The sequence below is a fragment of the Somniosus microcephalus genome, chromosome 5 (assembly GCF_052327205.1).
Source record: "Somniosus microcephalus isolate GS21.2 chromosome 5, FLI_Smic_1.0, whole genome shotgun sequence".
NCBI classification, from domain to species: domain Eukaryota; kingdom Metazoa; phylum Chordata; class Chondrichthyes; order Squaliformes; family Somniosidae; genus Somniosus; species Somniosus microcephalus.
The window spans coordinates 279,348,890-279,361,162 of NC_140991.1; the positions used below are offsets into that span (position 1 = coordinate 279,348,890).

The following is a 12,273-nucleotide window of genomic DNA, read 5'->3' on the forward strand; positions in this document are numbered from 1 at the left end:
TAGCCTGACAAATCTGCTTATAAACAGCAGCCTCGGGAGAGCAATCTCTGAATATTTGTGTTATCTTCCATTCTCCCAAACTGCTGAATGTACCTTCTGGCCTGCCTTAATCAGCAAATCACTGCCAATTCACACAATTCTTGAGTGGCGATTCACCCTGTGGGACTGGGTGGATACATCCCAAATTCTCTTTCAGACAAGAGCCTTGCTTGAAAATTGTTGGTTTGAAACCAATAACAATATTATAATTCTAACAGTGCAGATGCTTATTTATTACTCCCTTTTTCCTTGCACTTTACACACTAGAAGATCTGGGAGCCATATTTCATGTGACTATAAGATCATGTAATGTAATGTTGTTCTGGTTGCAATGTGGTGTGAATGGTATGATGTGGTGTGAATGGTGTGATGTCATGTGAATGGTGTGATGTGAATGGTATGATGTCATGTGGATGGTGTGGGTGGTGTGATGTGTGGATGGTGTGATGTCGTGTGGATGGTGTGATTCATGTGAATGGTGTGATGTGAATGGTATGATGTCATGTGGATGGTGTGATGTCGTGTGGATGGTGTGATGTCGTGTGGATGGTGTGATGTCGTGTGAATGGTGTGATGTGGTGAATGGTATGATGTCATGTGGATGGTGTGATGTCGTGTGGATGGTGATGTGTGGATGGTGTGATGTCGTGTGGATGGTGTGATGTCATATGGGTGGTGTGATGTCATGTGGATGTTGTGATGTCATATGGGTGGTGTGATGTCATGTGGATGTTGTGATGCACCAATAGAATATCTAACATGCCCCAAGCTATGTACAATACAGCAGGCAGCTAAAGGCAAATTGATTTTCTTATGAAATTGGCAGCGTCCCCATTGCTCGGGGCATCAGTTACTGTTCAGAAATCCTGTGACATACTTAAATAAGAAGGGCTATTCTTTTTTAAAGTAGACCCACTGAAATTGGACTCCCCTACAACTCGAAGGAACATACAACACTGGACGTCCTCCCACTACTCGCTGCCCCTCATCAACCCCCACGCCAACCCCACTGTAACCTTCCCAAGCGCACTTATGTGCTCTCGTGATTCAATTGGGAATGATACTGTGGTGACACTTGCTCTTTGAGTGAGCCACTCTACTTGGGCATATGGGACATTCTGAATACATAAACACATATCCATTGGACACTGTTGTCACGACATAAAGCATTATGCACTAATTAGCATGCATGGACATGTAACATATTATACAATTCCTGGAATATATGAAAATTAATATGGTAGTTAGCAGTTGGTCAGTGCACCCCTAAACCATCCAAAGTCCCAAAAGCCCCCTAGAGTTATCTGTCTGAGCAAGTCGGCTATTCTGCCCTCATATGTAGTGAATTGGATGTGCACATTCGGTACAATGTGCGTTTTATTCTGAGCTCTGTAGTTATATACAGATTTTGCCATTAAACATGAGAACAGTGTTGATTGGAACAGGGTGACTTGACCCATGGAAGTTGTTGGCCATCGTGGCGGTTGCAGTGTGATTGGCTAATTCTGCTCAATTTCACGTCTATCTCACTAGCTACAACCTTGCTGTCGGGTTGCCAACCCTCTAGGATTGTCCTGGAGTCTCCAGGAATGAAAGATTAATCCCCTGGACAATGCTACAAATAACCTGGGAGAAAAACCATTTTGGCATTAAAAATATTGGCCCAGAAATTCGGGTCAGGGGCTTCCCGCGGGTGCAAGCCCCCGACCTGCACTTACCTTGCGCGCCGGCCGTTGAGCTGTGGGCCCCCGTGGAATTCCGAGCCAGGGCCTGGTCCAGCTACCGGCGCGCAGTGCTTGCGTATCCCAGGGGCGCAGTTAGTTCGATGCATCCCCTGGGATCACGTGGGCCATGGGGAACCAATCGGAGCAGGGAATGCTCCATTCATAAGTCTGACCGGAAGTGCTGTCAAGACTTATAAATACTACGGCCCCAAAATAGCACTAAATCTTCAAATAAATTTTTTTTTTAATCACATTTTTTAAATAAACTATAAATTACATGAAATAACTATTTTAAACAATAATTTAAATTTTTGAAAAAATTAATTTTATTTTCTAACGGGGCTAAAAATAAACTTACCTTGCTTTAAAGTATTTACAAATAATAAGCCTGTGGAAAAAATTTTTTAATTTTAATTAATTCACCACTTACCTTGTAAAAAGCAGGCCTTACGCCTGCTTTTTACATTTCTAAATTCTGCAGGCTTACGTTCCTGGGAAAACTTGTAAAAAAGACCAAAGTTCGATGCGCACGCACTGCCTCTCCTGCGCATGCGTTCGGCCTCTGAACCCCTTCGTTCAGAGGACCAGAAGTGCCGGTTTCCCACGCATGCGCAGTGCATGCAGGAAACCGGCACTTCCATTGGGCCTAGTACCCCGTGCGTACTCACCCGTGGAGACCCAAATTTCTGGGCCAATGTGTGTAATTTTCATTTTCTTTGAACACTTTTGTTTATTAGTTATAAAAGTATTGGAAATTGGGGCAAAAGTCTGTTTGACTGGGTGGGGCAGTTGCAGGCGGAAGGTCATGTTTTGCAACCCTACCATGCTCGCATTCCTCTACGCAATGTTTTTCGCATGTATTTCTTCTGCAACTGTATCGTTCCTTTGCTTTGATGTATCTCCTCATTAATATTGTCATTTTGCCTTCTTATCCACCATATCCTCAACAGTTGTTAACATGATGTTGATATTTTCTGTGACATGTTGCTGCATTTGTTGCACAATTTCTACATTTTCTCGCAAGTCTAACAAACACCTGGGGACTTCCAAAGATGTCCTCGCATTTCTCCAACGCAAGCAGCTGCAGGGCTTGGTTCCTAAGTCTGGCTTTTCTCTGTCATCGATCAGCCTTTTTATTAGATGTGTTAGCCCTCTCACCTCTGAGTCAGAAGGTTGTGGGTTCAAGTCCCACTCCAGAACTTTGAGCATATAATCTAGGCTGACACTCCCAGTGCAGTACTGAGGGAGTGCTGCACTGTTGGAGGTGCCATCTTTCGGATGAGACATTAAATCGAGGCCCTGTCTGCCCTCTCAGGTGGACATAAAAGATCCCATGGTATTATTCAAAGAAGAGGAAGGGAGTTCTCCTCAGTGTCCAGGCCAATATTTATCCCTCAACCAACATCACTTTAAAAAAAAAAACAGATTATCCGGTCACTGCTGTTTGTGGGCCTTGCTGTGTGCAAATATGCTGCCAGCGTTTCCTACATTACAACAGTGTCTACACTTCAAAAAGTATTTCATTGGCTGTAAACGAATGTGACATAGGTTGTGAAAGGTGCCGTATAAATGCAACTCTTTCTTTCCAAATAAACAGTTGCACTCCACAGCTTCTCTAAATATTGATATATACTGGTTTAAGTGGCTCATCAGCTGCTTCATAAGCACTAAAGGATCATTATTGAAGGCGAATTATGATTGGTTGTTTGTTTTTCATTGCTGCCAATGAAATTGTGCTCTCAGGAACACCGTATTTTAAAACTGAATCTGGCCATTTGACTGGTTTGAAATACAGATGAAAAATAGAGACTTAACCCACTTTTTGACAAAGGAGGAAAATGTGACAACTTTTTTTCAAAATTCTGCATGTGTTTTTATATGGATGCTGCAGAAATTCTGTGAAATGTTACTGTTGTAAAGGAGGATTATGAAATGTACAGAATTATTTAAATGCTCGGACTGGTGTTTATAAATGTGTATTCAGTATGTGGTAAGATTTATCTTGATGTTGTTGATGGTTGATCTGCTAACTTAACTCAGATGTTCCTCAGGGCTTTGTCCCTTCTCCCACGCTGTTCCTTCCTCATAGCAGCCTCCTCCACCCATTGTCCAACACTACCCAATCTTTTACTGATGATTTCACTCTACACTAATCAAGTTCTTTAATGTTCCAGGTCTCTCTCAATCCAATTGCTAAATCGATGTATTTTGTTCTCCCTTCAGTCAGGCAATGAAAATCTTATTTCCTTCAATTCTTCAAAGCCACAGTTTCTACATTCTCTTGCAAGTCTAACAAGCAGATACAACTCCTCCCTTACTCCTTCTTTGACCTACATTCTTGGCCTTTGACATCAAGTGAAACTACAACATCACCTCCATTACTGAAGCTGCCTCCAAGAAGCTTGATTCCTTTTTTTGTACCAAGCACTTCCTTTCCCATCAACAGCCCATAACTCTGTAAAGCCTAAGTACTTCCAAGACTAGAATGTCACTACTGTGACAAAGGAGGTTAATTTAACACCTCTTTGGCAATCTGGACAGGATACAAGAAAAATGTATCTGTTGCCTCAGCTCCAGCCTCCAACCTTTCTCTTTCTCTTTCTGTTTTAACCTTTCTTATCTCCCCCTATTTTATCCTTAGGACCACAGTAAGTTCTGTTTCTCTGAACTCTTTCTGTTGTTCCTTCTAAACTCCCTCAACACCATCCAGTGGATTCTTCCTCCCATTCCTCCCCACAACATTGAAATCAAGACTCAGCATGCGGTCTTCACAGATCCATCTTCTCAAGTACCTCAATGCTGTACAAACCCTTACCTCCCCCAAACTTTCCTCCCTCTTAGTCTTTAAACTTTTAAAGCTCAAGCTGGGCTTCAGTGAATCAATCACCTCCTGATTTAGGTCATCTTGCATTTTCAGTCTTGTTCATGCCTACATTGTGGGCCTTGCCTCTTCACCTTAGATTCACAGTAAAAAAAAAACAGTGGATAAAACCCAAACTAAAGAATGATGTTATTTAAGAAAGGTGAGAGAGAAAAAACAGGAAATTATAGACCTGTTATGGGGAACTTATTGGAATTGATAATTAAGGACAGAGTGACTGACCACTTAGAGAAATATGAGCTAATTAGAGAGAGCCAATATGGATTTGTAAAGCGTAGGTCATGTCTAATGAAACTAATTGATTTTTTTGAGGAAGTAACTAAAGTAGTAGACAGGGGAATGTCTGTGGATAAATTTTATATGGGCTTCCAGAAGACATTTGATAAGGTTTCCAATAAGAGACTGCTAGCTAAAATTAAAGCTCATGGAATTGAAGGCAAGTTATTGACCTGGTTAGGAAATTGGTTAGGCGGTAGAAGATAGATTAGAGATAATGGGTATGCACTCGAATTGGAAGGAAGTGACTAGTGGTGTCCCACAAGGATCTGTGCTGAGGCCTCAACTATTCACTATATTTATTAATGATTTAGATAACACAATAGGGAGCCTAATATCCAAATTTGTCAATGACACCATGATTGGTGGCATAGTAAGTATTGTGGACAGGAGCATAACATTGCAAAGAGATTAAGTGAGTGGGCAGATGGATTTCAACATAGGTAAGTGTGAGGTCATCCATTTTGGACCAAGAAAGATAGACCTGAGTATTTATTAAATGGTGAAGAACTAGGAACAGTGGCGGTCCAAAGAGATTTAAGGGTCCATGTACACAGATCATTAAAATGTAGTTGTCAGGTACAAAAAATAATCAAAATGGCTAATGGAATGGGGAGGGAGTTTTGCTACAGTTATACAACTCCCTGGTTAGACAACACCTGGAGTACTGTGTACAGTTCTGGGCGCAGCACCTTAGAAAGGATATATTGGCCTTGGAAGGAGTGCAGTGCAGATTCACCAGAATGTTGCCAAGGCTCCAAGGGTTAGATTATAAGGAGAGATTACATAAACTAGGCTTGTATTCCCTGGAATATAGAAGGTTAAGGGTGATTTGATTGAGGTCTTTAGAATTTTGAAAGGGATTAGTAAGGTAGATATAGAGAAACTTTTTTCGCTGGTGGAGGAGTCTAGGACGAGGGGGCATAACCTTAAAATCAGAGCCAGGCCATTCAGGAGTGAAGTTAGGAAACACTTCTTCATGCAATGGGTGGTAGAAGTGTGGAACTCTCTCCCACAACAAGCAGTAGATACTAGCTCAATTGATAATGTGAAATCTGAGATCGATAGATTTTTGCTAACCAGGTGTATTAAGGGATATGGAGCCAAGGTGGGTAGTATATAGAGTTAGGATACAGATCAGCCATGATCTCATTGAATGGGGGAAAGGGCTCAAGCAGCTAAATGGCCTACTCCTGTTCCTATGTTCCTATGATGCCCATTAATTCATCATCGTTTACTTATTTATTTGGCTGATGTGTGTTTGTATACAGTGCTGCTATTCTTCTCCTCATTATACTCCAATCCACTATATTTGTGTATGAGTTGCGAGTCGCAAGATAATGGCCCGGATTTTCTGGGGCCTATGATCACGTACATAGTGTACGCGGTCGTAAGTGCCCCGCAAGTTCCAGGTGCAAGTTCCACTCGCGATCTGTCAAGTTTCAGCTTGACAGATTGTACAAATGCACAGGAAATGGACATTTGCTGACGGAGAGTTGGGCTATTTGCCCAATTACTGCCCAGCGAATGCCCACGAAACCCTTACACCTGGTAAAAGCAGGCATCAGGCCTTCTTTTAACAGCATAAAGGTTTAAATAAATATTAAAATAATTTTTTTTAAATGATTTAAACATTCAAAAACCATTAAAATTAGTTTAGTTTATTTTTGGCCCCTTTAAAAATGTTTACATTTGTTTTAAATATTTAATTGAATTGTATCTTAATTAATTATCAACATGTGATGATTTATTTGTATTTAAGTGGGGTGGAAGTGTTTTTTAGGCAATTCCTATTATGCTCATGGGGATTCCGTACATAAATGGAATCCCCATAACCATAATGGGAATCCCCCTTTGTGATTGGTTGGGCTGGCCCGCGTGATCCCAGGGACGCTTGCGAACCACATGCGCCTCTGGGTTACATGGGCCCTTACACAGGCAGGCCCATGACCTCGAGTCCGAAGGTATGGAGGCACCAGGTAGGTCCGTACTTTCCTTGCAGTTCGGACGCATTCTCCCGCGGGAAGCCTCCGACCGCAATTTCCAGCCCAATAAGAAAGTGACGGGCCAGCCTACAGACACTTGTGCTATCATATTTTGGTGACATTACATGGATATATTTATAATGGTGAAAACCGCTCACTGATGCATAGAATGGCCTTATCAAAGCAGCACCACGTGAAGTCTGGTTTGTGCTTGGTGAGGTACTTAATGTCCATGCCCAAGAGTTCACTGGTTGTGTTTGAAAATGAAACCACAGGCAAGGGATAACACAGATCTCACTCAGGATGATGTGTATCGTTCAGACAAGATTACGTGTTATTTTTGCCGAATAATTCAGTTTCACTTGCGTGTATATATATTTTATTTCATTTCTAAATTTCCACAGGGAGTTTGGTTGGCGGGATCCCGAGCTGCCAGAGGTCATCCAGATGTTGCAGCATCAGTTCCCTTCGGTGCAGTCCAATGCAGCAGCCTACCTGCAGCACCTGTGCTTTGGAGACAATAAGACCAAGGCGGAGGTGAGTACACCGTGGAAGTGCTCATTGTTGTACTGTTTAAATGAATAATCTCCTACTCAGAAATAGCAATGCTCAACCTGCCGGCAGTCAACTGTGCTAGGCAATTATTTACCCATTAGACAATTAGCTTAACGCTTTTCCATCGCAAATGGTGGAACTGAAACCCACTTATGAAGTCCGCCCACATGCCAATGGTAGTTACAGTCAGTCTCTAATCAGCATCAAAAGTAATTATTATTTATTTAGAATCAGCGGAAGGTGATATTTGCTAATTATACATTCAAATGCTATTCACTCAGTGTCCCATCAGCTGAGGAGATGACTAAGCAACGAGGAAAAATGAAAAAATACGCACTGTGTGATGCCAGGTTTATAGTCTATTGTGGGAAACAGTTGCCAGTGGGAGGAGTGCTGGAGTGTGGTGTGGCTGTTGGTGGGCCGCCTTTGTCTCGTTTATGCTAGGATGGGATTTCAGAGTCCCAGCGACAACACTGGAACACTTAAGCACAAACAAACGATGTTGTACATGCCTAGTTGCTCAAAGGTTACATAGAAACATAGAAGATAGGAGCAGGAGTAGGCCATTTGGCCCCTCGAGCCTGTTCCGCCAATAATGAGATCATGGCTGATCATCCAAATTCAGTACCCTGTCCCTGCTTTCTCCCCATATCCCTTGATCCCTTTAGCCTTAAGTTACATTTGTATCTTTATGTTTCTGGCTGCCAATGGCCCCACATGGAAAGATCTGTACTGGGCAAGAATAAGAAAACTGCCCGGACAAAATGGAGGTCCTGCTGTATCGTGCCACTGATGATAGCTGTTTGACAAACATCGATATGAATACTCTCACCGGCAACGGCCCTACCAGACATGGAGCTCACTAGGTCAGCTGTGGCTCAGTGGTAGCACTCTCACCTCTGAGTCAGAAGGTCCCACTCCAGGTTCAATTCCCACTCCAGAAACTTGAGCCTATAATCCAGGCTGACACTTCAGTGCACTTATGTGCAGTACTGAGGGAGTGCTATCGGAGGTGCCGTCTTTTGGATGAGACGTTAAACTGATGCCCCATCTGCCCTCTTCGGTGGATCGCACAGCACTATTCGAAGAAGAGCAGGGAGTTCACCCCAGTGTCTTGGCCAACATTTATCCCTCAATCAACATCATTAAAACAGATTATCTGGCCAGAATCACATTGCTGTTTGTGGGACCTTGCTGTGTGCAAATTGGCTGCCGCATTTCCTACATTACCACAGTGACTACACTTCAAAAGTACTTCATTGATTGTAAAGTGTTTTGGGATGTCCTGAGGTTGTGAAAGGTGCTATATAAAGGCAAGTTTGTTCTTTCTTTCTTAGGCATTTATACCCCTTTGTTTATAGTACAGCGCTGTGTCTCAAGTTATATTGAAGAGAGACTGTCCGATACTATCGGGTTGACCACCTTTGGTACAAGGAATGTCTGATGCATTTGGGTTTTTTTTGTCTTCAACTTTGAGATCCAAAAATGTTTTAAAGCAGAATCATCCCAGGATTTATGAAATCCAGACCCGGACCCTAACATACATGCCAACTGTCTGCTTTTTAAACTGACACATCCATGTTTTTACCTATATATCAACTTGTTGGTGTTTTACAAGATAAATCAACTTTTTGCTCCATTATTATTAGTATCAAGCAATCAGATTGGTTGAATGTTAGAAGCAATCAGATTGGTTGAATGTTAGAAGCAATCAGATTGGTTGAATGTTAGAAGCAATCAATCAGACGTTCCTTTCTCCCACTGTCAGTTGCACACAAACTTTAAGCAGCAATGTTTTCAGATGAGCTGATGGTTTCTGAGACTTGCAACTTACAGATGTGTTCATTCAGTGTTTGTCCCTGGAGAGGTTTTATTTATAGCAAGTGAAATTCAGCTTATAGAGCATGTTCATTTCTTCAAAGGAACCCTCTGTCTGATCATACTTTTATGTGAAGGTTTATTTTCATCAAGACTAGTTACAGCTGCTTTTTTGGTGTAAAGATGTTGTTCCTGCTGTGAATATGTTAATTGGCTTTGTTTGAGAACTTCTGTCGGCCTTCCATTTTCCAGTGTCAGCTGTGGCTCAGTTGGTAGCACCCTCGCCTCTGAGTCAGAAGGTTGTGGGTTCATAGTCCCACCCCAGCAACTTGAGCACAAAAATCTAGGCTGACACTTCAATGCAGTACTGAGCGAGTGCTGCACTGTCGGAGGTACCATCTTTCATTGAGACGTTAAACCGAGGCCCCACCTGCTCTCTCGGGTGGACATAAAAGATCCCATGACACTATTTCAAAGAAGAGCAAGGGAGTTATCCCTCAAACAACATCACTAAAACAGATTATCTGGTTATTATCACTTTGTTGTTTGTGGGAGTTTGCTGTGTACAAATTGGCTGCTGCATTTCTCCTATTACAACAGTGAGTACACCTCAAAAGTAGTACAATGGCGGTAAAGCGCATTGGGATGTCCGGTGGTCGTGAAAGGCGCTATATAAAATCAAGTCTCTCTTTTACCCTCCATAATCTTGAGCTAATCCAAAATTCTCCTCCATGTTTTAAAATCCCTCCATGCCTCGCACTTCCCTATATCTAGAGTCTCCTCCAGCTCTACAACCCTACGAGATCTCTACACTCCTCCATTTCTGGCCTCTTGTGCATCCCTGATTTTAATCGTTCCACCATCAGCACGTTCCACTGTGCCTTCAGCAGCCCAGGCCCTAAGCTCTGGAATTCCCTCCCTAAACCTCGCCGCCTCACTACCTCTCTCCTCCTTTAAAAGGCTCCTTAAAACCTACCTCTTTGACCAAGCTTTTGATCACCTGTCCTAATATCTCCTCATGTGGCTCGGTACCAAGTGTTTGTGTTAAGGCTCCTGTGAAGTGCCTTGGGATGTTTTATTTAGTTAAAGGTGCTATATAAATTGCAAGTTGTTGATATATGTCAGTCTGTCTGAGCAACTCTTTAGCTTCCTTGCAACCCAGCAGTTGTTTATTATTTAATCAAATGCAGTGGTGTATTTTTTGGGGAGAACTATCAATCTTTCACTGCCTTTTGTTGAATTTCTTATTTCTTCTGCTCAGCACCTAGTGATTTGCATAGGCTGCTGTTCCAGAGCGTTCCTTCTTGTGATAAGCACGTGCTTGTAGCACAGAGTTCTTACCTTTCTCCTCAAGGATCTTCACCGCATTTGATGTTGTTTTGAAGTTTATTTTGCTTTTGCGATGTAGGCTTATTCCCCTCCTTCACCCTAATACAGGACTATTTCTCCCTTATGAGTCAAATGGGTCCTAACACAGAGTTCCCAATCCTTTATAGACTATTTCTCTTTTTTTGTGATTGTTAATTAAAATTCTTTTCTCTTAAAACCTGTATTCCCTAAAAGTAATAGTGATTTTGTTTTGCGCGGTAGTGGAGGGAGGGATGAATCAGCCCCTTTCTCATCTCCAAAATTCCAGCTTCTTCGATTTACTGTCTCAATAACAATTTGACTTCATGTAGCGCCTTTAACGTAGACAAATGTCTCAAGGCACTTCACAGGAGCATTTATCAGACAAAATTTGACACCGAGCCACAAAGAGATATTAGGAGAGGTGACGGCCACAGAGGTAAAAAGAAAAAGAAAGGCTTGCATTTATATAGCACCTTTCACAACCACCAGACATCCCAAAGTGCTTTACAGCCAATAAAGTACTTTTTGAAGTGGAGTCACAGTTGTAATGTAGGAAACGCAGCAGCCAAATTGTGTACAGCAAGGCCCCTACAAAGAGCAATGTGGTAGTGACCAGATAATCTGTTTTAGTGATGGTGATTGAGGGATAAATATTGGCCAGGATGCCAGGGATAACTCTCCTACTCTTCTTCAAAATAGTGTCATGAGATCTTTTACGTCCACCTGTGAGAGCAGATGGGGCCTTGGTTTAATATCTCATCCGAAAGACGGCACCTCCGGCAGTGCAGCATTCCATCAGTACTGCACTGGAGTGTCAGCCTAGATTTTTGTGTTCAAGTCTCTGGAGTGTGACTTGAATCCACAACCTTCTGACTCAGAGGCGAGGGTGCTACCAACTGAGCCATGGCTGCCATGTCCTGGAGGCTTTAAGGAGTGACTGAAAGGTGGAGAGAGAGGTAAAGAGGCGGGGAGGTTTCGGGAGGGAACCCCAGAGCTTTGGGTCTAGACAGCTGTATGCGCTGTGACTGTGCGATTTGTGAAATTACCCTAATATGTCATGAAGCTCGACCTCATCCAGGATAAAGCAATCTGCTTCATCATCAGCCCATCCACCACCTTAAACATTCCCTCCCTCTACCACTGCCACACTGTGGCTGTTGTGCGTACTATCTACAGCGACTGACCAAGGCTTCTTCAACACCACCTCCCAGCCCAAGACCTCCACCACCTAGAAGGACAAAGGCAGCAGGTGCATGGGGACACCATCTCTTCCAAGTTCCCCTCCAAGTCACACACCATCCCGACTTGGACACATATCGCCATCCCTTCATTTTCGCTGGGTCAAAATCCTGGAACTCCCTACCTAACAGCAATGTGGGAGCACCTTCACCACAAGGACTGCAGCAGTTCAAGAAGAAGGCCCACCACCACCTTCTCAAGGGCAACTAGAGATTGGCAATAAATGCTGGCCTTGCCAGCGATGCCCATATCCTGAGAATGCATTTAAAACAATGAAAGAAATATTTGGAAAAATTGGCCAGTGTTGTGGAAACAGAACATGCTCTGGCTGGTTGTGTAACATGATTTATATCTCACTCCCTCTTGGGTGATCATAACTCATTTATAAGGGCAACCTCACTTGTAA

At 42.8% G+C, this 12,273-nt stretch overlaps 1 protein-coding gene across 5 annotated transcripts in view; it reads left to right on the forward strand.

Moving 5' to 3' along the window:
* Positions 1–12,273, forward strand: part of LOC147117753 (catenin delta-2-like) — a 1,234,825-nt gene that overhangs the window by 1,011,110 nt on the left and 211,442 nt on the right. For all 5 annotated transcript variants that reach the window (XM_085988992.1, XM_085988995.1, XM_085988993.1 and 2 more), the window contains one exon: positions 7,310–7,442. In XM_085988992.1, the coding sequence (XP_085845118.1) occupies positions 7,310–7,442 (133 nt within the window). The remainder of the gene's footprint in view (positions 1–7,309; positions 7,443–12,273) is intronic.